Genomic DNA, 27,731 nt, shown 5'->3' with positions numbered 1-27,731 from the left:
ACACATCATGCCAAAGTAGTCGTACGCGTTTGTCGACGTGTGCATGGTCACATTTGTGTAGTTCGTTCTACGGGAGAGGACACAACATACAGAAATATATATGCCCCTGTTTGTGCGCCCCCCTTTTTTTTGTGACCGTTTTGCTCTCCCCAACAGTACAACGGATACACCCCCCTCATGTAGATTGGGCAAGCGTGCATCCCACCCACCCCCTCCCCCCCTCTCTCCAGTCACCGCCCCGCGTTTTTACATCCTCTTCGCTTGTCTTGGACCCCCTCTCTCCCTTCTCTCTGTGTGTGTGTGTGTGTGCGCCATAACCCCTGTGGCGCTTGCACTCTCGCCCCCCCCCCTCCTCTCCCCGCCACAATCGTGAATACAAACACGTGAAATACACATACATGCACATTTGCTTTGTGTGGGGGGAACACATGTGGAACGACCGCCCCCCCCCCTTATTTGTCTCAATATCCAGTCACAACAAATTTTACCTCGTATTGCGCTCTCTCGTTCTCTCCCCACTCCCCCCCACTCCCCTCCGCCTCTCTCTCCCCATCCCAGTGCGCTCTTGCTGCGTTCTTGGAAGCGTGAAGCACCGGGTTATACATTCAATCGCGCATTCTGCCTCGCCCCGATTTTTTGTTGTTGTTGCTCCTGTTGTTTTTTTTTTTTTGCTCGCTTGCTTTTTCCCCCTCCCTCCCCTCTTTGCGTTGTTACCACCTTGACACTGGGATAGTCTCATTCGACGTCCTTGTCACACTAAAAAAAAAACCGCCGCGTGTTCTCCCTCCCTCCCTCCCTCCCTCCATCCCCCCCCCTCTCCTCCGACACGCCGCTTTGTCACAATGCAGGCTGTACTTACTGAGATACACAGAGCCAATGTGAAGGCACTTGTGCTGAGCCGCATGAATATTGCCATGCTCGTCCTGGATGGGATTGCCATGTTGATGCTTGTGGTCTCATGGGGTGTGTCCGTCAAGAAGGAAGAGGGTGGTGTGATGGCACGCTATGCGGCCGGCATCATCGGTTTTATCTTGCTTGCCATCACCGTTGTACTCTCTGTTTTGGTATTGCGTCTGCAACCGCGCCTCTCTCTTTTGTACGCCCACCAGGTGATGGCGGTGCTGACGCTCATTATCAGCTCGATTAGCATGGGCATGAACAATGTGGTTGTAGACCTCTGCAACCGTGGGAAGCAAGTGGCAAAGACGCAGTGCGGTTCGCACATTGCAGAAACGGTCGCAGAAGTGTTTGTGGCTTTCACCATGGCCGTTGCCTTCGCGTCTACGCAACAGCGCATCGTCACTTTCATCGACAAGGGCATCCTGGACGGCATCAAGGGCCGCTCCAACGCCAGCGGCATGACGCAGCTCCCTTGAGATAATAAAAAACCACATGCACAGCCAACGTGTGTTTGTGGTGGGGGTGTGGGAGAAGGTGTGTGTTTCGTACTTGCAGCGAATGAGCGAGTGGAAGGCATAACAGGAGACGAAGGCAGGAGGGGGAGGGAGAGAGAGGGGGGGGGAGCGGCAGAAGAGAAGCTGCGAGCTTCATGCACCCTATATATATATCTCCTTCGTTCTTGTTCTTATTCCTGTCAGCACGATGCGTAAGGGGTAGGTGCTGTGTGGGGGTGTGGTTGGGAGGGGGGGGGGCTAAGATCGAGGGAATGGTTGAGAATGAATGACGAAGTGCTCAGAGGGCACAAGCACACACACACACACACACACACACACACACACACAAGCCCATCGCACAGGCCATCGCGATTCCTCTCCCAACTCACCTTTTTGAAACCTCTTTTCGTTTTTTTTTGGTGCTGTTTTTCTGTGATGCGTGTGTACATCTTTCCAAAAGGCCGTTTTCATGTCCAGCATATGTTGCTGTGCTGTGGTGTGATGCGATGAGCCACGGTGGCTGTGCATACGCGCGCTCTTTGGGGTCGATTGATTGCTGCTAGCATGCTGTTGAAGCAAACATCGATACGCGGTGGGTCCTCCTTTTTTCCTCCTCTTCTCTCACCTCTCCACGCAACCACCTGTCTAGTGCTTTTGCCTGAATACACAAAAAGATGGGATGCGCTCTGCCCCGTGGCTCCCTCGCCCCCCTCTCCCAACCCGATCTCAATGTGACTTAGATGTGTGTCTGTCACCTTTTTTTTTTTGACGGTCTCGTGAACATGAAGATCCGGTGATGAAGAAGTGTCTGAAGGGCTTCCTTCGGACGTGATACACCCTGGGGAGAGTTTATGGTTTCCGTGGTGGTGGTGGTGGTGGTGGTGAGTCCTGCAGGTGCATTGAAAAACGCACAGCACCTGCTTAAAAGAAGAAGAAATGGAGGGGGGAGGGGAGAAAGAGAGCCAGAAACTGCAAGTAGGGTAGGATGCATACAATAGCGTGTGTGTTGCTGCTGTCCTCTCGCTCGCTAATGTGCCCGCTTCCCCCCGCTCCGCCGCCCTGCCCTAAAACCCCCTATTCTTCCTCGGGGCTGCCAGAGAACGGGAGACCTCCCCGTGTGTCTCGTGTACATGAATTAGTTGCGTTTGGTCTTTTGCTGTAGTGTGTATATTTGTGTAGGACCCTCTCGTGTGTATGGCGTACATATTTATATATATATATATATATAAATACACACACTGCCGTTGTTCTGTAGATGCATGTTTTTTTTTCTAATCAAAGAAAAAGGTGCGACGTGCCGTGAAAGCCGACTTTGAAGTTTTTTTTTCACACACACGCACACACACCTACATATATGCACATCTCTATTTGTATGTGTGTATGTGTGTGTGTGTGTGTGCCACTGCGCCAGCTTGAGTAGTCTGAGGAGAACGAAGGAGGCAGTGGTTCTTCCACACCTGGAGATTCCAGAGCTGAAATGCGATGCGATATGCAATTGTTGTTCTCCGCCTCCCAAACACTTACGGACGGAATGGCTCCGCTCCTTTGCTTGTTGATACACCACCCTCCAATCGCTTCTGGTGGCTACTCTTCGCGTGTATATGCCCCGTCCTCGCGCCTGCTCTTTCCTTCACTTTTGTAACCGCCGTCACGCATTCCTTCATATGCTGTCATGGTCGCAGCACCCCCCCCCCTCCCTCCCTCCCCCCTTCCCCTCCAACTCACACACGTCACACACACACACACACACACACACACCTCCCTCCTCGTAGGGGAATAAAAGTGTTCGCAGACAAAACGTTTATTCATATGTATACGCCGATGTTAGATGCGGCGACGACCAGGCCGAGTGAAGAGGCAGAGCCGCAGTGGACGCTCTTAGTGTGCATGCCAGAGTGCTCAGCAGCGCATGCCAGCATCGTGCGTGAGTTGCGGGATGATGGCGTCGACATTGTTGAGCGCAGATTCACGTTGACGTTGGATCAAGCCCTCGTTATTGTTCAGCAGTATGCGTGCCTGCAGAGGCGCCCGGTAGAGCCTCGTTTGTCCGCGAGCTCCTCCGGGGAGGGAGAGGCTGTGACGATGCCGTTACTGTCGTCGGTCAAGTCGGATCCGCGGTACTGTCGATGGCGGCAGCCGCAGCCACTCCAAACGCAGGTAAGCTCGCAAGCGGAGAGTGGCCAGCTTCTGGCCAATATAATGCGTCTCGCTCAAGGGCATCGAGCGCCCCAGCCGCCGAACCCCTCAACACCACCCGCTCTTGGTAAGCGGGCGAGACAAGATCGTGGGGAGACGCCGTCTTTATCGCACTTTGCCGCGCCGCCCCTCGGAGGAAAGGAAGGAGACAGCAGCCGCGTGCCCTCTGGGCCGGGGTCGTCAAGCCACAGCATTGGCCCAGCCACAGTGGGCGTTGCTACGACCAGCATCCACATCACCAGAGCAGTCACATCCTCGATTCACCATTGTCGTCCCGTCGCGCTTTCCCCGTCGTCTGTGGGACTGTCGCAGTCCTGCTCCCCCGGTGAGGATGACAACATGCTCACCGTTGACCCCTGGGTCCGGAAGCAAGTGGAGTCTCTCTTGCAGGGCGGCACCGTCTTGGTGCTGCTCTTGCGTGCCGTCAATGCAGTCGAGCGCTTGGTGCGCCTAGCCGGTCCCGAAAATCCTCTCGAGGCACAGCGCGTCGCTCCGGGCTCCTGGTCTGCTCGCTATGGTGTCGACGAGATGCGGATGGGGGTGTACACGCCAAGCTCTCTTGCAGATGCATCGGTCGCGGTGCAGGCGGTCTTTGGCAACGAGTACACATACAAAACAGCCAATAAGAACAACAAGCTGCGACCGGCGGTGCACCCATCAAACGGGGCTGCAGGGAAATCCCTCGCTACCGGAGACCCCCCGGCAGCACCGTTGAGCTTTGCTCAGATCCTCCCTGCGCTTCGTGCCGGGGTGCCAGCTGTGCAGCGCCTTTCCTATTACACTGGTGTCCAAGGGGGGTCCACCGGCCCCGATTGCGGCAACGCTCTTCACACTCTCAACCATGGTGGCGGAGCGGGGGGGCTGTCTTGATACGTTGACCTGTGGCAGGAGCAAGCAGCAGCTGAATCCTGTGAGAGCACACAGTCTCCACCGTGATACTGAGTATCAACTCTGCCATGCGTCCGCGTTACTGTTTCACAGCACCCGTAGCACATGGGGAGGGAGACTTGACGAGCTGGATGACCTGAAGCGCGAGGAGGGAGGGCATAGTGAGCTAACCCGACACACACACACACACACGCGTGAGTGTTGCTCCCTGTGGATTGCGTATCAAGAACCGACAACGATTGGTGTTGTGGAGATAGTGAACAAAGATGTACAAGGTGAAAGACAGACACCCCTTTGAATGAAGGGCCCGTCTATACTGCTGAATGAACGGGTCGAGTTGGGGTGGGGGGGGGGGGACGATAGCGATAGACAACGGTGCTGGCGCGCTGCCCCACGTCGCCTTATCCTCCTCCCCCCAACTCGATCCCCTCCCTCTCTTTTTTAGATATCAAGTAGAAACAAAGTTGAATGAGAAAAGGGGGGCAAAGGGCCTCCTCGGATGCCAATGCGGACAAGTCCTTCTCACGGACACCAGCGATCTCTGTGTAGTTGTTTGACAGGCGCAGATTCGTATGTGGCATTGCCTCTTCCACGCTTGGAGTGAGGCCGCGGATTTGCCCTCCCCACCCCCCCCCAGCGCTCCCTCGCTCGCACCCAGCCCCCCTTCCCTCCCCTTCCCCCTCGTGCCAGCCATCGCTTCGACTATATTTGCTTGCTGTTGGTGCACAAGCTCAAGGTCAAGGGGGGAGGGAGAGGGAGGAGAAGGGAGGAATGGCATACGTGCTGTGCCGCTCACCTATCATCCATTGTTTCTCTCTCTTTTGCTTTCTTGCATCGCAACGTCCTCTGACACAGCGTCCTCCTCCTCTACCCCTCCTCCACTCCCCTCCCCTCCCCTCTTCCACACACACACACACACACGAGCGTACGTACGTCTGCAGTATCTTCGGATTCAGCAACGTCTGTTGTTCTCCCCCTGTTTATCAATTGTCAAAGAATTCTGTACGTGTTTCCCCCTTCCCTTTCCCTTGATTGTTATACACACGTGGGTGTGCATTTTGGTGTGATTGAAGCCGGATCCGGGAGCACCCCCCTCCCCTCCCCCTCCCCTCCCCTCCCAAAGTGCTGGCTGTGTTGTCCTTCGGGGAGGATAAAAAAAAAACAGATCCTTTGTCACTGGCGATCTCTCCTTATCGCTCCCCCACCCCCCTTCTCCTCCAACAGAACCACACACACATACACACACACACACACACACATACACACAACCACACGTGCGTACGTGCGCAAACGTAGTTTCTCACGTCCCGCCCCCTCATACACTGACAAGAGTCTGGAATACCCTCCCCCCCTTTTTTTTTGTCATCTCTCAACCTCGAAGTATAGCATATATTTTTCTGGTGGCGTTCTCTTTGTCAGCAAGCGAAGAAAAAGAAAACCACCGAGGAGGCGGCGGCCTCTTCTTCTCTCCCTCCCTCCCTCCTACACACACACACACACACACACCACAAAATCGCCTACATACATCTCTCGCATATATATATATATATATATAAGCGGTTGCCACAAGCTAAGCATTACTCATCACTGCGGCAACTAGCAGGGGGGAAAATAGAAACCACAGCGAGTGAGAGAGTAGAAGCCAAAATACACACGGCAAACAAGTGTATCTGTGCGTGCTGGGAAAGCGGTTCCCGTCAGGCTTTCAGTCAACTCTCCCCCCCCCCCCCCCCATCCACCTCTCTCGACTGTGGAGTGAGAAGTTAAATCGTCTTGTTTTTGAGTGTGTCTTGACCCCCTTTTTTTTTTGTCGGTCCCCTCCCTCCCTCCCTTTTTCTCGGACAGTCGCACTGTTGTCGTCATGAGCAAAAATTATCCGGGTCGCATCACTTCCGCCCCGTTGGCGCAGCAGGCGCGAGGGATGGCCTTGCGCACCGGACCCCCGGCTGCCTTCCTTGATCGCACACAGCCCGGCGGTCTGGGCACAGGCGTTAGCATACAGCAGCCAAACCACCACAACGGTAGCCTGCCTCGCGCATCAAGGACGAAAACCAGCATCCAACCGCCGCCACTGCCCAAGGAGGAGGAGGAAGAGGAGAAAAGCTGCATAGTCGAGGCTGCGCCGTCCGATGTGCCCTACCCAGAAGACCACATTTATAACGTGGAGGACTTTATCAAGCTGCGCAAGTGTCAGGAGCCGGTACCGAGCGAGGTGATGGACTTCGCCCGTGCCATGTGGAAGGAGATGCCGGAGAACATGGATGACATGGAGAACAACTCTCTGCGCGACAACCTCTTCCGTGAGCAGAACGCAACGACGATGTCAAAGGTTATGACGGACCGCAAGATCAACAACGAGGTGCTGGGTATCCTCGGCAAGGTCACAGAGTCCAACCTAGAGAAAATGAAGAAGGAGCTGACAGACCTACCCATTCGACAGTCCACCAAGGAGGAGATTGACGAGGTGATAAAAGTTTTCTTCAACAAGTCGACCAAGCCGGAGGACAGCTGCTACACACACCTGTACGTGCAGCTCATCGCACATCTTATTTCTTCAATCGGCGAGCGCGAGGAGGCTGGCCGCATGATCCGCAACGAGGTGCTTCGTCAGTGCCGCTCCACCTTCATGAATTCCGGGGCGGAGGCGCTGGAGCTCGAGAAGCGGATGGTAACCATGTCACCACAGGACGCAGAAATGGAGCGCCTGCAGTTCTCGGGGAAGCAGAAGGCAAACATACAGTTTTTGGGGCTAATGTTTACGAGCGGCCTGGTCCGTCAGAAGGTTGTGCACGCTGTTTTGGACTCGCTGCTCTACGGCCCCGGCCACCGCCGCCACATCCCGACCGACTACAGCCTTATTCACTTCATGGAGCTGCTGCAGGTGTGCGGCCCTCGCCTGGATGTGGCGTTCTATGAGGATCCACTGCCGCGCTACCGTGAGACGATCATTGAGCTGAGCAACTCGCACCCGCAGAAGCGCATCCAATTCCTCCTGCAGAACTTCCTTGAGACGATGAGCAACAACTGGGTGCCGCTGCACGGCCCTGGCGCGCGCCGCACTGAAGGCGCTGGTCACACTGCGCACAATAACAGCAGCCACAGCGGTGGCGGGGCGGCATTGAACCAGAACGGCCGCGGCGGCCATGTCCCCACGATTCCACAGCCACCGGCGCCAATCCAGGAAGCCCAGCCGCGTATCCCCGATTACGAGGAGTTCTCAAAGGCAATGGACGACTTCTTCATGAGCAGTTCTGTCGACGAGATTATCTCCATCCTGTCCTCGATTCCCCCTGAAGTGGTGGTGGTGTACTGCACCAAGTGGCTTGGCAGATACATCAATACATATAAGTACACGGCAGAGCGCACCCGCCTCGGTGAGCTCTTTGAGACACTCATGAAGAAAGGAGCTCTCACCATAGAGCAGGCGCAGGAGGCGCTGCTGCAGCACATCCAGAAGTCTGCTGAAGAAGATCTCTTCACAGATATCCCCAAATACTTTGTGCACTGGTCGTCGCTGATCAAGCACGGCCACAGCGTCTTTCCGTACTCGCTCCACACGAAGGTGCTCAACATGCTCGTAGCGAACCACGTTAGCATAGAGGTCATTGCTAACATGGTGCGCGACGTAGAGGCCGACACGAAGCCGGATCAGCTAAAAGACTTGAAGCCACATGACCGCTTCCGTGTGCTTCAAGCGCTCCTGCGCTATACCCCACGCATGTTTGCCCACGACTCAGACGATGACCAGCAAAAACAAGGCGTGCTGGACTTGGTCGGTGCCATCGACCCTGAGGTGGCCTATTTCAATGAGCTGTGCAGCTCCTGCGACAACGAAAACTTTCACGCGAGCCCGGCCCTGAGCGACATGCAGAAGCAAAGCCCTTTCATGTGTGCCTCGGCCTTCTTTACATTTGTGCGGTATGACGTGAACTTTCTATGCACACAGTACAAGGAGCTGCTACGCAAGATCTTCACTGCACGTCCGGCTGACACGCTGCTCGTTGAGGTGTACCTGCAGTGGAAGAGTTTGGAGTGCTCGCATCGCTTTCTGTTCGTCTTCATCCGTAGGGTCCTAGATGTCGTGAACAACCGTATAGACGTGCTGAACAAGCTTGGTGCCCAACTTCGTACCACCTACAAGGAAGACGCGCTTGTTTCACTTATGGAAGAGGCCATCAAGGAACGCAAGTGAACGGCTTGGGAGGGGGGAGGGGGGCAGGGGAGACAATGGAGGCGATTCTCCAGCTTCCCACCACCACCACCACCACACATACACACCGCATCCACACCGCATCTCCTTTTTGTAGCGGAGCCCGTTCTTCTTCCCGGCTTTTATTCACACAGCGGTGGTGTCTGACGTGACGCTCTCTCTCTCTCTCTCGGCCTGTTTTTAGCGTCTTGACTACTTTTTAAATTTGTCTGTCTGTCTGTGTGTGTGTGTGTCTGTGTGTGTGTGTGGTTTGTCAATCAACAAGACAAAATCATATGCGATTCTTTTGATGGACGTCTGTCTGTGGGTACGTCACTCCCTCTCCCCCCTCCCTCCCCCTCTCCCCCCCCAATTCCCATTTAACTCCCACCTCACGCTCGTCCTGAGGTCTCCCCCCCCCTCTCCTCCCCTCCTCTTTAATTGTGCTTTCTGGTGTCCACCTCCCGCTCCAACTTCCCTTGAAATATTTCGGATGTGGATAACGCCAAATGTTCAGCTGCATTTTATATATTGACCTTTGTTCCTTCGCCCTCTCCCCCTCGTTGTGTTGGCTCCTGTATATGTCTCCGAGGCATTGGGCAGTTTTGTTCGCTGGTGCTGGTGCTGGTGCTGGTGCTGCTGCTGCCCCCCCCCCCTTATTGTCGTGTTGTACACACACACACACCAAGTGTGGATTGGGGGTATTGGGGGGGAGGAGGTCAATGGACAAGAGAGACGATGCGCTCATCTGTTTTTATTTTCTTGCTCAGTGGTGACATGCTGCAGGAAGAAGATGGGGAGGAGGTAGCGGGGTGGAATGGAGACAAAAAGAAAGGATGCTGGGTTGTCTGGTTCACTGTGCAACTATACGGCCTCCCATCCCCCCCCCGCCCCCCGCCCCCCCCCCCCCACTTCCCCCCACTCCCCCCCTCGTGCTAGTCTTGTTTTCGTTGATCTTACTCAAAGGTTTGAAGTGATGATGCTTTTTTTTTTACTCTGCATCTAACGGCAGCTGCCGCGCTGTCGGTGATGGTGTCTCTTGATTTGGGTGGGTCTATGCGTATACTCAGTGTTGTTTGTGTGTATCCCTATCGCGTAACGTGGCTGTGTGTAGCGAGAAGGGATAGGAGCGAGGGTGTGTGGGGGGGGGGGAACGCGGGGAAGACGGGGTGAATGGTTGGAGTGCATACGTTCAACGATAAAGTGTCAACGTATTCAAAAAAAAAACGCGCACTCCGCTGTTATTGTAGGCGACTGTATTCGTTTCATGTGAAGAGGCGCTACATCTCTTCAAGACAGACGCTCAAATGCATAGACACCGCTCTCTGTCGGTTTGTCCATCAGTTGTCTTTCCCTCTTTTTTTTTGTGCGTGAGTATGGGTGGTGATGCCTCCGCCCCCCCCCTCCCTCTCTCTCTTTTTTTTTGCATCTCGTTTTAACTTTTCAAAGCTCAATTCATGGCGACGTGCGCTGTCGCTTCCGTCTACGTGCGTAGGTGTGTAGTTGTTTGATTTTTCTTTTTGATATTGTCTCGCGGATGCTGTTCCTAGATTCATTTTGGGGATGTGTGTGTGTGTGTGCGTGCGTGTGCTGTGCGCGCAGAACGTCACTCCAGGTGGGCTTGTGTGGCACACTTGAGGATGTCGGCGTCAGGGTTGCTGTTAAATTTTCTTCCTTTTTTTCTTCGACTGTTCTGTGTTGTTCTCTCCTCATCCCCACAAAAAAAAAATAATTTACGTAGTCACCAACACACCAGCCACTTGACATTCGAAAACAGATGCCTGCGCCAGTGTCGTGTTGCCGTCGAGGGTGGGGGGGGGGGGGCGGGGGGTGTACGTCCGTGGCATAGCCTCTCCCACTCAAGGTGCCTAGCTTATCCCCCCTCCCCCCCCCCCCCACCACCATGCAAGTGGAGGAGCTAGTGAGGTTGACGCAGGCAGAGAGAAGGGCTACTCGTATCTCGAGACCTTTCCCCTTCTCTCGCACAGGGGATGGGAGGGGAGGACATGCGTTCATGTCTGCGTCGACGTGCCTCTCTACCCACACCTGCCTGTTCCAGACATCAGCAAAACGCCACAATTGCAGATGAAAAGCTGCGACAGCAGGTAGACACACACACACACACACATGCAAGCATTCAGTGTGGCACTATGTTGTGGCTCATTATTTCTTCCTCAGTCGCCCTCCTCCCCCCCCCCCCTCCCTCTCCAGCACTGCCCCCAGGCATTCTTCATGTTGCATCCACATCCGCAGAGGTTCATTAATGACGTCACATCCCCCTCTCACCCAATCTCCACCCGTTATCGTCGCGACACCAGCTTTGAGCGAAGATGTCTCAAACCTCTTGGCATGGGGGCGCCGCCTCCTGGAGGTGCAACAACAGCAACGACGTACCTCGGGTACTCGTCTCTCTTCTACTGATGAATGTTCGGCGTCAGCGAGGATACCTTCGATTGTGTCCTCAGCCGCAGCAACATCGACACTCATAGCCACAGGGGGTCAAGCGCTCGCGGTGGCAGCGCCTACACAACGTCTAGAGGCATCGGCAAGCGCCTCTGACGTGTTGCACACGGCCGCCGATGCGCCCTATACTGTCGTGCAGGCACGGAGACGCCTCGCTCAGCTTGAGGAGCTGGAGGAGACCAACACGCGTGTGTTCAAGCATCGATGGACGCTGCTTAATCTCGGCCGCGAGCGGCTGCTGCGGCTGCACCGGGAGGCACGCGACGTGGAGGCCCCATCGCCGCGGACTCGTCAACTCCAACGACTCACCGCGACTGCACAGGCCATTGTGGAGGGTGAAGCCTCGCTAAAGAAAGTTTTGTACAACATTTTGCACGGCCTGTCAAAGTTTTATCTGCAACAACAACAACAACGCGAAGACGGAGAGGATGTGAGCCGGCAAGCGTCGATGCGGAGCCAAAACACTGGCCTCGTAGACTCTGTTCACGTGGGTGGTGCTTCGTTTGACTATGCAGAAGATGCGCGGGCGGAGAACAGCACATCCGATTCGCTGTGTACCCTAGTGGATGCGGTGGTGCGTCGCACCCGCATCGTGCTGGATTCGTATTATCCGCAGTGGCAAAAGAAGAAGAGTGTAGCGCAGCACAGTGCAGCCGCGACGCGACTCAGGGGGTGTGCGGTGCGCGAGGAGGAGGCGCTGCGGCGGGAGCTAGAAACGTTGAAGTCTGCAGTGGCGGAGGTGACTGAGGGAGAGACCCATGCACGTAGCCGGCTCTCGGAGCTGCGTGCGCAGTGTGCAGCTACACTGCAGAGCGCTGCCTCACTGCGAGAGAGAACTACAAAGGAGGCCCTGCAGCGTCTTCGGCTACAACAGCAACACGCTACTTCGCAATACGAGGTCGCGCGTCAGGAACTGGCCGCCAGTGAAGCGCGGTATGACGAGGCGAAGGCGGCCTACGACATGGCCATCAGTGACCACCACGCCGCTGAGGAAGCACTTGCGGCGGCTCAACAAGGATACCATCTCTCGGAGCGAAGACGGGAGGAAGCGGAAGGTGATCTCGAAGAGCTGCAGCAAAAACTGAGGTCGGTGTCTGACAAGTGCGATGAGCTGCGCACACAGTGTGCACAGACATCGGCGGACTCCGCTGCGATTGAAAAAGCTCTTCATCGGAAGCGGCACACACGCAACGGCTCGCTATCGGGGAGGTGGGGTGGGGACGGCACCGATGTTGGCATTGCCTCTATTCTCGGTCGTCCATTTGAAACAGGTGGGTCCTCAGAACACCACGCTGTAGCTGAGCGGGAGCTGCTACGGCTGGAGCAAGACTTGCAGCACAGCGTGGAGGAGGTGTCCGCGCTAGAACGGACTGAGGCGGAACTACGGGGCACACTGGAGCGGGAAAAAAAGGCGCTCGATCTTCTGTGCCGCCAAAAGAAAGCCCTCGAAGCGTACCTGGCGTCCCCTGACGATGGCGTCGACGCCGCACGCGGCTCTGTCGCGCTTGAGATTTAGGGGAAGGGGTGTGCCAAGAGACTTGTGGTGTAATGAAATTGACATTGCGACAATTTGGAGGCGGAGAAGCTTTATCTGCGCCACTTTCTTTTTTAGAAGGAACAGGTGAGCGAACGAGAGATGGAGGGAGGGAGGGGGACGTGCGTTGACAGTTGGGATGCAGGGCACTACTTCCTCAATACCCCGTTGACCCCCCCCCCTCCCCCCATCCCACCTCTTCGCTCTCAGGCCTCGAGGCGCTTGCCAGTCCAGCTGCCTCCTCCTTTCTGTAGTGCTACGTTGGCTAGCGGTGTTCTCCACGGTAATGCGTCTGCCTCCCCCCCTCCCCTCCCCTCTGCTCAGCCTCCACACACACACACACACACACATACACACATGTATAAACGAACAATGCCATGACCGGACCGTTGTTGTTCGCTGTTGCCACCATTCGTGGCAAACTCCACCCCATCGGGGAGACCACTTCACGACGGTCGTGTGTTCCTGCGCACGTGCACACCTTCAGAAAAAAAAAGAGGGTCATGCGAGCTCTATTCCTCGTCTCTCTCTCCCCCCCTCTCATTCTCATCCCCCCCCCTCTCCCCCTAAATATATATATATATATATATATGCCCATGCCCTTGTGTGCTCGATGTTCTTTGTCACCTTCGCTGCTTGGCACAACAACACACCCGGAGTGTCGATCATAGTGAAGTAATCCCATCGGACGAGAACAGCCCACCCCTCCCCCCCCTCTCCCCCCTCCCAGTTGGACCCCATCAAACGCCTCACATGAAGTTTCACCTCCACGTGGTGGACGGCAACGCCCCTACCGGCAGTGGTGCGGTGTCTGTGTCACCGCCGCCCACCGCGGCGGAGGCGACACAAGCGACAGCCGTTATGCTCTTTGCCCACATGACGCTGCGGTGTGGTCACTTGAGTGACGTGTTGGCTGTAAGCGCCAGCACAACGCCGACCATTGCCCGGGAAGCGGCTCAGCGCACGCAGGAGAACCGGCACCACTCTGGCGCCACACAGCTGGGCAATGCAGACTCCTCTGTAAGCGAGGACACACAAATCCTTCAGATCGCAGGTAATCGCCTGAGGGGCGCTGCGGACAATGGGGCTGCCGCCGACCTCCCGTACATAGACAGCGACAGCAGCGATACGCGCACCATCACCCCCTACGCTTACTTCAATTCTTCCTTCTCCGAGGTGGAACACTCTTTACGTCGTGCCGTGTGTGTCTGCACGGAGAGCGGCACGTCGATGCCACCGCCGTACTTTGACCTCATCGCCACGACAGACATGCCCACGTTCGACTACATTATCGAGTACTACCAACAACAGCGCGTGCGCCACGGTGGTGCGGTCGTGAAGGGCAGAGGGACAAAGCCGGTTGGCGTGATGCACGTTGTTGCGGATGACCCGTCAAGAGCCGCACTGGTTTTGCAGCGTGTTGTGGAGCTCATGCTCAAGCGCAGCGGCTGGTGCTTCTCAGTCGATGCGCACACAGCAGAGGAAGAGGAAAAGGCGCTCGCTGCTCAGACAGACGACGACGAAGAGGATAGCGACGACGAGGAGGGTGGCCACAATGCCAGGGGCGCGGCCGGTAGTCGTGGTGGTGCTGTTGGTGTCAATACTAGCGGCTGTGGTGTACAAGCTGGAGCCTGGAGTGGCAGTGTTGATAGCTGGGTGAATCATATTGATGAGGCGGTTCACCTCTTCGCGCAATTGTTCGGCGTGGATGTTTTGGTGGCCCTTGTCTAGATAAAGCACGGTTGGGTGCGCCAAATGAGGAAAAAAAGGGGGAGCGGGGGGGGAGCGTGATGCTCAACGCCTTCTTGTTGGGCTATGAAGCTTGACACCACCTGCTTGGATAGGATCATCGCGGAGGGAAAAGGCTATGCAACGCATGGTGCGGGAGTTGTTAGGGGGGCGTGCGCATCAAACCTTCTCTCTCTGACCTTTAGTGAACCCTGTGCGTGCAAGTGCGTGCTTTGGGGGGGGGGACGGGCGAGTGTGTATGTGTGTGTGTCTTTAGGATACCATCACATCAACTCCCCCCCCATTCTGTGACCTTTTTTGTGTGTGTGTCTGTAAACATCAACACCAACGGTGTTAACGTACACATGCACATCACATCCGGTGCAATGCCTTGCGAGAGCCAGCGGATGTATCGGAGAAAGGGGGTGTGTGGCATTCGTCCGTAAACGTGGCGGAGGCGCGACGCACAAGTGAGAACAAATTGAAGCACGCTTGGTGCTGCAGTGGTTGCTTCTATTGCTGCAGGCTGGCGGTGGAGCGACTTGATGTCCCGCCTCCTACGCACCCAATGCTCTAATACCTCGGGGGGGGGGGCAGCAAAGCCGCTCCCGCAGGCCCTCCCTCAGAGCACTTGTGTGACGCGTATATTTACATATGTGTGTGTGTGTGTGTTTCTGTGTACGATACTCTCTCTCTGTACACATCAGCGACTCCTCGCCATGTCCTCTCCGCATTCATAACAAAATACCTGTATCTCTTTCCTCTATCACTTCTCTTCGTGTGGCGCGTGTACACCACCACAGCTTTTGGATCTTGTGAGGCAGAAAGCGGCGGTGGCGGCGTGTGTGTGTGTGTGTGTGTGTCTCACCGACTTTATCCAACGTCTGTAATTGTTCCCCGTACCTTTCTTTTTTGGGGGGTGGAGGTGCGACGCGCGCCTTGCCATGCTGCGTCTCTGTCTGGTGCACCGCTGTATCCCCATCGGTGTCGCGTGCCGCACCCTCGGTTATCGGGTACCCCCCACCAATAAGCGCGACCTCAAGAAGAGGTTTGTGCAGCTCACAAAAGAAACTCATCCAGACCTGCATGCCGGCGATGAAAAGGCCGCCACGGCACGAATGGTTCAGCTGACAGAAGCCTACACCTGTCTGAAGAAACTCCTTGAGCACCGAGTGCAACATGCACAGCGCACCGACTTTGGCGAGCGCCCCTTCGGTGCAGGTGCGTCCACTAAACCTGGTACGGCAGCGCAATCGCACGCAAATGAGTGGGCAGAGGTAGCGGCCAGCTTCCGCGCACCGGGCTCGTCGATCAGCCTCCGCGGCTTCGCGCTGCCCTGGCAGCGCACCACCACCACCAGCAACAGCAGCAGCAGCACGACGATTGCCTCAATGGAGGCGAAGATGAGTGAAGCAAACTTGTCTTTTAGTGACTTCGTGCGCTACGCTCGGCGCCATGAGCAGCAGCACAGACAGAGGGAAGAAGCGATCCGCAACGACGCGGCCATGGCAGATGGAACGCACGGCTTCACGGCGGAGTACTTCGAGAAGACACAGGCCAACAGAGCTGCCATGCGTGGGACGGAGAAACATGGGATGGTGTCAACGCGTCTCATGGCCCTCGGTGCCTTGTACTACGGCCGTCGACTGCGCAGAGCCCTCACCGAGGCACCGCGGACTGCATGGCACACACTCCGTTACATCATTTCGGGACATTGAGGGTATGATCCCCTTGCTCGAGGATAGAGAGAGGTAGCCATGCCCCCCTCCCCCTCCCCCCTCCTCTCCACTCCTCTCTCGATCTCATATCCCTCTCCGTTTGTATTCTCCGGGCACATCCATGACGCGAGTGCGTGTGGGTTATCCATCGAGAACTACGAAGAAAAAAAAAGGGGGAGTAAAAAATCACAGTTTTTTTTGGCTTAAACACCGGTGCAGGGGGGTTCCCTTGAGGCCCTCCTCCTCCTCGATTATATTTGCTCGGTATTCATGCGTGTACGCGGATGTGGGTGGTGCTCAACACGGAGGACACCTGCGCGCCTCACCCTCACCCTCCCCCTCCCCCTCCCTCCCCCCCGCCACCGTCATTGCCACTCCCCACTCCCCTACTTCCTCCCTCTTTTTTTTTTTCTTCTCGAGGGGGCTCTTCTGTTCATCAAAACCTCAACAACTAACGCTTACTTGTATGCATCTATTTATTTATTCATTCACACGCACACAGAGTCGAACGCCATTCGTGCCGTGAAGGTGCCAGCGCATCATCATCATCATCATCGCGGATACACGAGCTTACACCCCCCCAGGCGCCGTACACGGCTGTCTTCGCTCCACGTCCCTCACAGATTACTCTCTTTTTTTTTTTTGCGGACCATTGTGTTTTGTCTGTCCCTCCATTCCTTTGCGCAGCCTGCGCAAAGTCGACGCGTGTCCCGGTGTGTATTGGGGGGGGGGGGGGGGGGGGGGGGGAGGGGGGGAAGCTGAGCGATGACGCACACGTCGTCCACAGAGACGGTATCTGTGAGGGGGTTGAGCCAGGCAATGGGAAAGGAGCGCCCCACGGCGGCCTCCTCTGCTGGTGTTGCCGCGTGTCCCTTCCCGCTCCGCGCTGGCGCCGCGCTCCCTCGTGAGATTTTGGCCTGGCTGCAGTCTTTGCAACTCAGCAGCTCCGTCAAGTATCCAAAGCGGGACCTGGCGAATGGGTACGTGATTGCGCACATCTGCGCCCGCTACTGGCCACATGTGCCGCTGCACAGCTTTGAGAACAAGACCGGCACTGCAAATAAGCAGAGCAATTGGTTTGTGCTGCGCAAGGTCTTTCTTCAGCGGGGGGTGGAGGTGAGTCCCACTATGGTGGATGGCATGATGAACGGTGCCGACGACTGCGCGAGTGCCTTTCTGCAGCAATTATACACACTGCTCACCGGCAGACATGTGGACGTGCAGGCGGTGCCGCTGAAGAATCCGCCGCCGGACGTTCCAGCCAGCAAAGTGCCGGCGTTCGTGCCGACCTCCAACGGTAGCGCCGCTGCACGCAGGCGCTGTGGTGATGGTGCCAGGGATTCTCGCCCCTTAATGGCCATGGACTCCTCCAAGGTATTTTCAGGGACGCACGAGAAGTCTACGCTGTTCGGCGCTACTGACAGCTGCGGCAGCGTCTTGGATGACCGCGGTAAAGACAACCGGGCGAATCTCTCCATACAGTTGCCGGCCCTGGCAATACCGAAGAAATCCCCTGCAGGACCGATATATGTCCCTAAATCGAGGGAGGTGGCATCCAGTATGCCTGTTTTGAGTGTGACTGTCCGCTCCGCAGACCAGGTGTCCACAGTGCTTCCAACACAGCGAGCACCTCCATCGGCCGCCACGGATGCTGACGATGCGCCTCCGCGGGCTGAGGGCTCCTCGCTGGCTGGTGCATGGTTCTGCATGAAGGTGCGCGAGTCGGTGCCGGCAGACGCGCTGGAGGCGCTGACGGGGAGTGACCAAGCGGCCGCTGCGCCGACGCCGTCCCTTCTTTCTACCCTTCGCTGGCTCTCCGATACTCCATCTGGTGAGGGAGGTGGTGAGAATGAGAACAAAGCACATCTCGAGGACAGCCAGGACAATTATCAAGCCCTGCTGCGCATGCATGTCTGGCAGGCGATATTCGATGCTACGCCGGAGCTAGGGCAGATCCTGGTCCAGAGTGGGGGCCATGGCCTCGATATCCTTGTGGACTGCCTCTTCGCCTCCGTCAAGGCCGCGCAGTTGCGACTCGGTAGTGATGAGAGGAGGGGTACTGGCGGTGGTGTGTGTTTTTATTTTGTGCGCAATGCTGTGCACTTCTGCACTCTGTTGCTGGAGACACTCAGCGACCTGAACGTTCACCACGCCCTCACTTGCTTCGAGACCTACCTCGCGGCATCTCCGACCTTTGCACAGGCACTGCGTGGGGTGCAATGGCCGTTGGCGGCCAAGTACGCTGAGCTCATCACGTCTCTCCTGCCAACAACCCGTGGAGAGGCCTCGCAGATGTTGAAGGCGCTATGGGTGTCCATCGAATGCATCGTGCGTGACTCGGCCGCCGAGGAGTGCATGCTTCGCTGCGAAGCCGCCGCCGGCGATGGGGGCAGCGGTGCAGCCAACGCCGAACAAACAGCGGAGGTGTGTCTCCTGGTGCTTCTCCGTGCCCTGTTGACCTCTCTGCTGGCGATTGAGGTAAATGCCTCCCCGCACAGGCGGTCGGCAAAGGCTCGGGGCAGTCATGCTCAGATTGACGCTAGTGGACGCACGGCGCCCGGCTCTGCCTGCCGTACAGCCCCGCGCTCTCTCAAGGGCACGGCCGAGACGCCGTTGGCCTCGCAAGACGCAGTCAGAAGTACGATTGTGCAGCTCGCCGCACAGCATAGCACTATGGCACTTCAGCGGGCCGTGATGAACCGCACGAGCGCTGCTGAGGAAGAGGTCGACGTGGCGGCAGTGGCCCTTGCCGTGCAGCTGCTGTGCATCGACCTGCACCCCTCGCTGGTCGCAGAACACGTGATCGGCGTGAACTTTTTTGACGTCTACAACTCCCTATTCCCTTTCTCGAGCAGTGACGCGGCGTCACCAGCGGCAACAACGCTGTCGCCTACGCTCTCAGTGCTGCGGGCGCGATGGCTACGCTATTGTTTGCAGCGGCGGTTTGAGCTAGGCTTGTCGTGTCACTCTCCAGCAACCTCCGCCGCGGCAACCATAGCCTCCTCGCACACAGCTCAGCATCCCCAGAGTACCTCTAGGACCGTGGTCTCGCTCGAGGCGCTCGATGGGGGCGACCGTTTCGGTACCACGTCCACGCCCGCCCCAGCCCAAAGAGTCTGGCTCGAGAGTCACGAGATGCGTGCTCTGCTGGCTGGTGTGCAGACATTGTGCCACGACCTGTCCGCCGTAGCCGACTCGTCACAGCCTGCGGAGGTGGAGTCTCGAGTGCTGGTGGCGTGTGCGTTAGCCGAGTCGCTCCCGTTCCTGCCAGCAAGATACAGGACGGAGAGCGCCAGTGCAGCACACGCATGGATCTTTGCTGTTGGGAGGCAGCACCGCAGTGCATCCCCGGTGACAGCCACCACAAGCAGCAGCCCAGACAGTGTTGACGGTGAGCCAAGTTCAGAGACACAAACAACACGCCATTCAAGCCTTGGTGACGGGGTCTTCGCCGAGGACGCCGCAGAAGCTGTGTTACGCGTCTTGGTGCACGAGGCAACACCAGCGCAGATATCCTCTATTATCACTTCCCCATCGGAGTCGCATGCAGACGCCGCGGCGCAAGGAGGTGAAGGATCGGAGGGCGAGGCACGGTGGATAGTGCACCGCTACGTCGGACCTCTCAAGCCCTCGGGTTGGCTCGTCGAGCAGAGCGATCCCCTGCTTCTCGTCAAAGCGGCTCTTGCCGCAGTGGACAACAGTACTGACTTACACTCCTCGGTGCCTGCCGCCACTGAAAGGGACATGCGAAGCGCTGGCGCTGTGCGGCGGCTCGGTGCACGGACAGCAATGCTGGCTAGAGAAGGCCAGGTGGAAGAGAGGGTGTCCGAGCGGGTGCTTTGGCTCGCCAGGATCCTGGTGGAGGGCCGCGCTAGGGGCAGTGGTGCCGCGACACTCCTTCCGCGGCGAGGCAACGGTGATGGTGGCGCAGGCCGCCGCCCTCTCTCATCCGCACGTGAAGACACGGTCACCTTGACCTCGGAAGTGCCCGACGCGATGGTACTGCAGTGGAAGGCTGTTGTATCGTCATGCTACGAGGACCTTGTCGTGATAGCCCAGGCCGCCAGCCTGCGACTGCGTCAGCGCGGGGGGTTTGGGACCGGTGGAGGCTCCTTGACCGGCTTAGGAGGCACGGGCTCAGGTGACAGTAAGGGAACTGCCGCTGCTGCTGCCATGGCACAGCTCTCCGAAGCGATTGGCCACGAGCTCGCTATACTGGCGCAGAAGGCGGAGGGGGTCGTGTGCTGTCTGTGGCGTGAGTTGGCCCCGGTCCTGGTATCCTCGTCGTTGTCCGGATCGAGGGGCGAGGCGGCGCCCTCCGCTGCCTCGAGCTCGGTCATCCTGACGGGCTCGCTCTTCTCTTTCCTGGAAGATGTGTCACAAGAGGAGCTGGCGACAGCAGTAAGCTGGATCGTCGCCGTCGGTACTGCGTAACGTGACCTTGTTCATCTCACATGTGTTGTGCTTGGCGTGTGTCTCCTCGTTCGTGCACCCTCTTCCACCTCCTCTGCCCCCCTCCCTCCCAAGCCGCATATTACACCCTACCCCCGCGCTTCGATGTTCGCACACACAGAATGGCATCCCCCCCTCCCCCCTCTGATTATCTCATTGACCACGTGTGCTGCGAAAACTATCAAGAGCTTTACAGGGTACACCTCTCCCCGGCCTGTCCACACGCTCATGTTATGAATGGAATATATATATATATGAGAGAGAGGGGTGGGGGGAGAGGGGAGAGGAGAGGAGAGGGGAGAGAGAGGGAGGGCACACAGTGATTCCCTCTCCAGTTGTGGTGGTGGTGTCCTTTTTATTATGTAAAATCCACGGAGTCATAGCATGCATGTAGGTCTGCGTGTGTGCGCGCGCGCGCCTCTCTTTTAGGGCCTGAGTTGATTTGGATGGACACTTCGATGTACAGTGTGTGGCGTATAGACACGGCGCCCCCTTCCCCCGCCCGCCCGCCACACACACACACACACCAAAAAAAATGTTTGAACAGACAAGTACGACGAACAGTACAAATTCGACCCCCCAAAAAAAAAACTTTTAAAGTCATGAAAACGGCCAGAGGGAAGAGAAGGGGGGGGGGTGAGGGTGTGAGCCTCACACGCAACACGGCTCCGTCTATCTGCGCCTCACCTCCCGCCTCCTCTCTGCCCCATATCTCTGAGGCGGAGAGATGGCTGAGGGTGGGAAGAGTCGACACCCCACGCCCACGCCCCCACTCCCTTTGCACGCCGTCACATGCGGTCTGTAGCATTCGTGGAGGAATACACTTGAAACTCACAAAGTCGAATGCCGCGATTGTGTCCCCCCCCCCCCCTCCCTCCCTCCTATCCCGTCTGTGTCTGTGTCTGTGGAATAGGTTAATGGAACAGCTGTTGTAGTTACCTGCATGATAATACGAACACGTGGGTAGAGAGAGAGACAGACACACACACGCACACACACACTCACACACACGCACGTACACACACACACACACACACACACCTCATCATGCCACCAAAGAGCGCCATGAAGAAGGCGAGTCGTGCCGTTGCGACCGGCAAGCGCAAGAAACTCTCCTTCGCTGAATCGGCAGTGAAGGCGGCCGCGGCAACCATCCAGACGACACATGTGAATGTGCCGGTGGACGCAGCAGCAGCAGCACCAGCAAAGCGTCTCCCTCCCGTTGCAGCGGCTCCTCGGAAGAAGAAGCATCCAGCCAAGCCAGCCGCAGGAACAACCAACGATGCTACTAAAAAACGTGCGGCTGCGGATAAGAAGCGTAGCGGCATCGTAAAGGCCAAGCGAACCACCGAGAAAGTGGTGGCCCCGCCAGCGCCGAGCGAAGAAGAAAACTCGAGCGATGATGAGGACGACATGCTGAACGGTGACACGATTGCCAACTGGGGCGCAGACGACCTTAGCGATCTGGCGGACTGTTCTGCCTCTGACGATGACGACAATGAGCTGCGGAGTGGCAAGCGCGCATCCTCATCGGGCTCTCGTCAGAGCAGCAGCCACGACACCGTTGAGCCATACCGCGCCGTGCGCCTGAGCTTTCTGCCGCCCGAATTCCAAGAGCCGCAACTCTACAAATTCCTAAACCAGTTTGGGGCAACAGTCTTGAACTGCTTCTGCGTGCGCAGCAAGCGCTCCCATCGCTCTCGCGGTATCGCGTACGTTGAGTTCGACAAGGAATCGGTAATCCCGCTTGTGGTGGAGGAGTGCAATGGCATGGCGTTGGGTGGCATGTCCGTACGCGCGCGCGCCGTCACGATGCGTCGCCGTATGCCTTCACGGCAAATGGTGGCCCGTCGGCGCGCACTTGCCTACGCGTACAAGACGAAGGGCACGCCACTGAAGAAGCATGACGTGCGTCGCAAGAACCCTGTGAGCCTCCTCCTCAAGGCAGTGCGCACCGAGAAGGACAACAACAACTACCTCAAGAGCCTCGGTATCGATTTTGAGACGGATTTCTTCAAGTCTCAGCTAGCCACGCTCCCCCCTGGTCTCCTCAAGAAAGGCTCTGGGCCGAGTAGACCCCAAAATGGCGCTGTTGCTGCGACAAGTGTAGGGGAGGCTGCCGTGACCACAACCACCCCCCTGAAAGCGGTGCCGAAGGCCAGCTTGAAGCAGGGAGCCAGCACGAAGACTGCCTCCAAGAAAGCCGCTCGTCCGATACTGAAGAAACGTGTAAGGGCTTAGAGGGCCTAGATAATCTCGACGTCGTACGGGAGTGGAGGCGGCAGTGTATGCGAAAATCCTCGTGCGCCCCCCCCCCCCCTCTAGCCACGCCGGCTCGCCGACAAATACTTACACACCAGCAGTGAACAGTGTGCAAGGTCTTGACATTTTGCTTTTCCTTCGCTAACGAGTGCACGTAGAAGAGGGGGGGGTGAGCAACGAGGCTCTCCTTGGGGGGAGAGGGGGGGGAGGAGGGGTTACGGTTTACTTGTCCAAATCTGCGCGCGTGAATGAGTAACCCCCTTTCCGACACACACACACACACACAAATGCGTTTGTGTGTGTTTTCGGTGTCTATTTAACATCGGCAAATAATGACGAATAACCTTTGGACATGTGTAGAGTGGGGGGATGGGGGGGGGGTGGAGGGGAGAGGGGGGGGCTCTATGCGCCTTCGCAGCACCCCCCTCCCCCCACCCCTCCCTTCCCCACCCCTCCTCTCCTCTTTCCTCTTTCCTCCCTCCTGAGCGTTTACATTTTTGGCCACGACCGTTGGACTCTCTGTGCGTGTAATATATATATATATATATGTAATGTGTGTGTATATATGTAGTGCGTATACATATATACACACACATCGTATTATAACGACGACACGTGAATATATATATATGCATATATACATATAACACATAAAAGTATAAAAATGAAGAGGGCATCAGTGATGACGATGGTGGCAGAAGCAGCAGCAGCAGCAGCGGGGGGGGGGGAGGAGAGAGAGTGCACGCTATACAGAGTGGGAGTTGGGGGGTGGCTCATCAAATGAAACGACACCCGGTACCCAACCTTGTCTGAGCGAATACGCCCCCCCCCCCCACCACCCCACCCACACACACACCCAAATATGTATATGTACACGTTTTACAGGTGTCTCATATATATATATATGTGCAGCCAGGAGGAAAGAGACTCAGTGCAATCTCAAGTGATGTCCCCCATCCCCCTCCCCCCCTCTCTCTCTCCCCTCTCCCCTCTCTCTCCCCTGTCTCCTTTTTGGTGTTCTTTTCCGTTTTCTGTTTCTTCAGCACCCTCCTCATCACACACACACACATCCCTCCAATCTTTACTGACTCTCTCTTTCTTCGTGCGTACGCATCGACCCAGCTGCCGCACGCATAACACTCATGCCGCACGTCGCCGTTGTTCAACCCCCTGGCAACGCGACACCATAAACAGTGCGCGTGCCCGGTTGTTATCGCTCTAGGACCCCCCCCGCCCCGCCCTCTCGTCCCTCTTCCCCTCCTTTGAACGCAACGATACGAGGAGGGGAAGGGGGAAGGGGAGGGATGAGGAAGGGCCATTGTTCGGCACCGGTGACGTGAATGTATAAAAACCGCCTCCTCACTCATATATGCCAAGATCAGACATCAGCATACTGCACCAGCGCTGCATTGCTTTCTGCCCGACGCTCGTGTGAGGCTTCCCTTCCTCGCTCTCTTTGTAAATATCGTGGTGGTGGGTGTGTGAGTACGCGTGTGTATGTGTGTGTGTGTGTTGTGACGTCTTTTTTGTGTGTGTGTGTGTGGAGGTGAGTGAAGAGTGTCTCCCTTCCCCCTTCTCTCTCGCGCGCGGGCGCGTACTTGAGACCACCACCCGCCCTGTCGCCCTTCACAACAAAGTCGTCCATTCCGTGTCATCTCGACCTCCGTATTCTCATCGTACACCGAACCTCCTCTTTTCACCTCTGTTTAACCCTCAACTGACGTGACCGTGACCACAGCGCATGATTATGCCTGGACAGGAGGAGATGCCTGCCGAGTCCCCCCTGGGCCAATCGAACGATGCGACCCGCGGGCCCTCCACTGCCCACAACAACTCTGGTACGCATGCGCCCCCTCATCACAATAGCCATCACAACACCAACATTGATCACGCGCACGATCCGCACAGCCCTGCCTCCTCCTCGCCGCTGTCACTACTTGGGTTTTTCACGAAAAATGCGGAAGAGGGGCCACCGCTGCACGAGCACACCACCAGCGTCAACCGCAGCTACTCGGACCTCCACCAGGGTGCCTTCCTGTGCTACGCGTTTGCTCTGTGCGCACTCCGCACGGCATTGCAGCAACCGATGAACTTGGCTCTCGCCCGCAAGCAGACCAACGCCGAGGCGAATAAAAAAACCACATGGGGCGTTCTCTCTCACGTCTTCGTGCACGAGGGGCGCTGGCGCGGCCTCGCGCAGGGCATTGGTGCCCTATCGTTGGGCTGCGCACTGAGCGAGGTCATCTACTTATGCATTTTCGAATGGGGTCGTGAGCAGTTGCCCATTGACAGCAGCATAACGCGTGACGCCGTCTCTGGGTATGCTGCCGACGTGATATGTCGCTCGGTGCATATCCCGCTTAGCATCATTGCGTTCCGCCAGATGACGGCGTCCCCGTCGCAGCGCATGAACTCGTGGCGAACGCTGCAGCACATGTACTCAGAGCGCGGCTTACGTACGGTATTTGCTGGCTTCGGCACGACCCTTGTCGTCGGATGTCAGTGGACAGCCCTTTGGTGGGCCGCGTACGGACACTTGAAAACGGTTCTCTATGATGCTTGGGCACCGCATCTACACCGCCTCGCTGAGGGGCACACAGCGTCGCAGCGAGCAGACGACGCAGCGTGGAAAGAATGGCATCTGCCGAGGTGGTGTACCTCCACGGAGGACAACTTTCTCCTCAACGGCATCGCCTCCGTCACGACAAGTGCGGCTACCGCGGTGCTCTTCAATCCGTACCTGGTGGTGCGGACAAACTTGCAGGTGACCCCTGGGGCTACACTTTGGTCCGCAACTCGGCGGGTGTATCACGCGTCGGGTCTTCGTGGATTCTACAGTGGACTGTTGCTGAGCGTCAACTCATGTGTCGTGGACGGTGCGTTGGCATCGACCAGCTACGAGTACGCGAAGCTGTGGGCCGACCGAACTCGAGGTAGCTAATCCGGGCATAGACAAAGGATGTTGAGTGGGAGGGGAGGGGGGGGTGAGTCCCCCCCACCCCCCTCTCCCCCTCCCCCCTCATAGAACTTGTCTTCACCCTACAATCGATAGACAATCCTCGGGCACCCGCGTGATGAGATGCCCCTGCTCTCGCAGGGACGGTGAGACGATGTACAGATATGATGGATACATATATATGTATATGTGTCTCTTTCTCTGTGCGGTTGGGGTACACGTGCTTCCCATACCACTCCTCCCCCCCCCCCGCTTCCCCTTCTCATCACTGCTCGATCCCACTCTGGAGGGCGGCGGGCAGAGTGATTTTGTGTGGTGTGGTGGGGAGGGGCACGCGAGTGCTTTGAAAGCTGAGAAATAACCCCCCACACACCCTCTCTTTCCCTCTCGCTGCTTCCGGAACCAACACAGAGAGGAGACGGATGGGGAGGAGGGGGGGGAGGACACCGCCAATGCCTCTGAGTGACTTGAATCTAAAGCGTAGAGGTGTGTGTGTGTGTGTGTCGTCATGGGTCCCCCCCTCTTTATTCTCCTCTCCCCGCACCGAGCACGTGTACGCATGTTCGTTGTTGCGCTCGATTCCACTCCGTAGTGGTTGGTCTACTCCCTCTCCCCTCCCTCCTCCTCTTGGTCTCTCCCCCTCCCCTCCCTCTCAGCCCCCCTCCTCTTCAAGGATTTCACATCACCACCACCAACAGTACATCAACCCTATCACTCCTAATGAGTGCTGCTATCGAACCACACGGCGGCTCGGGCCTCTCGGCTGAGGTTGATCCGGACCTTCCCATCACCCCAGAGGGGTTCACCTACCACATTGCTTGCAAGAGCGAGGACATGGCAGACCGCATCATCTTGGTCGGTGACCCAGGCCGCGTGAAGGTGGTGGGCACCTACCTGGACCCTGGCAGCATCGTCTACAGCGCCTCGCACCGTGAGATCAACATCATTACTGGGAAATACAATGACGTTCCCGTGACAGTACTGAGCACAGGCATGGGAACCGACAACATTGAGATTGTGATGAACGAGGTGCACATTCTCAAGGAGTACAACATGCAGAAGCGGCGATGGCGTACTCGCATCGGGGAAACCCCGGCGGACCCGCTCGAGGCGCCATTTGACCCGTCGAGCGTGAAGCTGATCCGCGTTGGCACATGTGGCACCCCAAACGAGGAGGTGCAGGTGGGCTGCCTCGCCATCACGCAGTACGCCATTGGTATGGACAACACATGCCAGTACTACGACAACCCCGCGGTGAACCACACCGCTGACGTGCAGGAGGTCCTCGCGAAGATAGAACAGACGTCGCTGGGGAGGGTGCGTGTGTACGCAACGAAGGCCACACCAGCCATCACAAAGGACCTCGTGGACGCGTGTGAAGCACTCAACGGCAAAGTGGATGCATCGGAACAGCAACGTTACTACGTTGGTGCCACGTGCAGCGGCAGCGGTTTCTACGGATGCCAAGGCCGCAGTGTCGGTCGCTTCAAGGGCCATCTCACCATACCGCATCTCACCGAGGAGCTCGGAGACTTGAGATTCAACGTCAGCGAAAACGAGCAGCGCGTTGCGAACATCGAGATGGAGAACAGCGCTCTCTGCTACCTTAGCAACCTCCTCGGCTATCAAGCGGGTACGGTGTGTGTTGTCATCGCGCGGCGCTCCCGCACAGGTCGTTCCTTCGCAACGTCCGATCAGGCAGCCAAGGGGCTCTCCAACGCAATCAAAATAGCTCTGGAGGCTCTCACAAAGAAGTAAGCAACCCACCGCCGGGGGGGGGTCAACTTCAGAGGGAGGGGATGGAGGGCAACGTCATTGCCTAAAAAAGGGATCCCCCCCTTCTGCAGCAAACCCACGTCTGCTTCCCTCTTGCTGAGGCTCGAATTAGCCCCGAGTCCTCCACCTCCCCACTCCCACTCGCGGGCTGTCCTCTGCGCAAGCACCACCTTCC

At 57.1% G+C, this 27,731-nt stretch overlaps 9 protein-coding genes across 9 annotated transcripts; all 9 read left to right on the top strand.

The window, feature by feature from the left end:
* Positions 1 to 842: 842 nt before the first annotated feature.
* JKF63_07668 (uncharacterized protein) lies at positions 843 to 1,376 on the top strand (the record flags this gene model as incomplete). The annotated part of the gene is made up of 1 exon (XM_067903599.1): positions 843 to 1,376. One exon carries the CDS (start codon positions 843 to 845, stop codon positions 1,374 to 1,376), a length of 534 nt encoding a protein of 177 aa, XP_067759080.1.
* A 1,905-nt stretch (positions 1,377 to 3,281) lies between these two features.
* Positions 3,282 to 4,460, top strand: JKF63_07667 (uncharacterized protein; the record flags this gene model as incomplete). The annotated part of the gene is made up of 1 exon (XM_067903598.1): positions 3,282 to 4,460. One exon carries the CDS (start codon positions 3,282 to 3,284, stop codon positions 4,458 to 4,460), a length of 1,179 nt encoding a protein of 392 aa, XP_067759079.1.
* Positions 4,461 to 6,339: 1,879 nt separating this feature from the next.
* On the top strand, positions 6,340 to 8,670 carry JKF63_07666 (uncharacterized protein; the record flags this gene model as incomplete). Its single annotated transcript, XM_067903597.1, has 1 exon — positions 6,340 to 8,670. One exon carries the CDS (start codon positions 6,340 to 6,342, stop codon positions 8,668 to 8,670), a length of 2,331 nt encoding a protein of 776 aa, XP_067759078.1.
* A 2,260-nt stretch (positions 8,671 to 10,930) lies between these two features.
* JKF63_07665 (uncharacterized protein) lies at positions 10,931 to 12,646 on the top strand (the record flags this gene model as incomplete). The annotated part of the gene is made up of 1 exon (XM_067903596.1): positions 10,931 to 12,646. The coding sequence occupies one exon, from the start codon at positions 10,931 to 10,933 to the stop codon at positions 12,644 to 12,646; it is 1,716 nt and encodes a 571-aa protein (XP_067759077.1).
* A 771-nt stretch (positions 12,647 to 13,417) lies between these two features.
* Positions 13,418 to 14,395, top strand: JKF63_07664 (uncharacterized protein; the record flags this gene model as incomplete). The annotated part of the gene is made up of 1 exon (XM_067903595.1): positions 13,418 to 14,395. One exon carries the CDS (start codon positions 13,418 to 13,420, stop codon positions 14,393 to 14,395), a length of 978 nt encoding a protein of 325 aa, XP_067759076.1.
* A 941-nt stretch (positions 14,396 to 15,336) lies between these two features.
* JKF63_07663 (uncharacterized protein) lies at positions 15,337 to 16,110 on the top strand (the record flags this gene model as incomplete). Its single annotated transcript, XM_067903594.1, has 1 exon — positions 15,337 to 16,110. One exon carries the CDS (start codon positions 15,337 to 15,339, stop codon positions 16,108 to 16,110), a length of 774 nt encoding a protein of 257 aa, XP_067759075.1.
* Positions 16,111 to 16,875: 765 nt separating this feature from the next.
* JKF63_07662 (uncharacterized protein) lies at positions 16,876 to 20,544 on the top strand (the record flags this gene model as incomplete). The annotated part of the gene is made up of 1 exon (XM_067903593.1): positions 16,876 to 20,544. One exon carries the CDS (start codon positions 16,876 to 16,878, stop codon positions 20,542 to 20,544), a length of 3,669 nt encoding a protein of 1,222 aa, XP_067759074.1.
* A 4,021-nt stretch (positions 20,545 to 24,565) lies between these two features.
* Positions 24,566 to 25,765, top strand: JKF63_07660 (uncharacterized protein; the record flags this gene model as incomplete). The annotated part of the gene is made up of 1 exon (XM_067903592.1): positions 24,566 to 25,765. One exon carries the CDS (start codon positions 24,566 to 24,568, stop codon positions 25,763 to 25,765), a length of 1,200 nt encoding a protein of 399 aa, XP_067759073.1.
* A 735-nt stretch (positions 25,766 to 26,500) lies between these two features.
* JKF63_07659 (uncharacterized protein) lies at positions 26,501 to 27,538 on the top strand (the record flags this gene model as incomplete). Its single annotated transcript, XM_067903591.1, has 1 exon — positions 26,501 to 27,538. The coding sequence occupies one exon, from the start codon at positions 26,501 to 26,503 to the stop codon at positions 27,536 to 27,538; it is 1,038 nt and encodes a 345-aa protein (XP_067759072.1).
* Between the last annotated feature and the right edge of the window lie 193 nt (positions 27,539 to 27,731).

This window comes from Porcisia hertigi, chromosome 10, assembly GCF_017918235.1.
Source record: "Porcisia hertigi strain C119 chromosome 10, whole genome shotgun sequence".
Classification (NCBI taxonomy): Eukaryota; Euglenozoa; class Kinetoplastea; order Trypanosomatida; family Trypanosomatidae; genus Porcisia; species Porcisia hertigi.
This window is presented reverse-complemented; position numbering and strand designations above follow the sequence as displayed.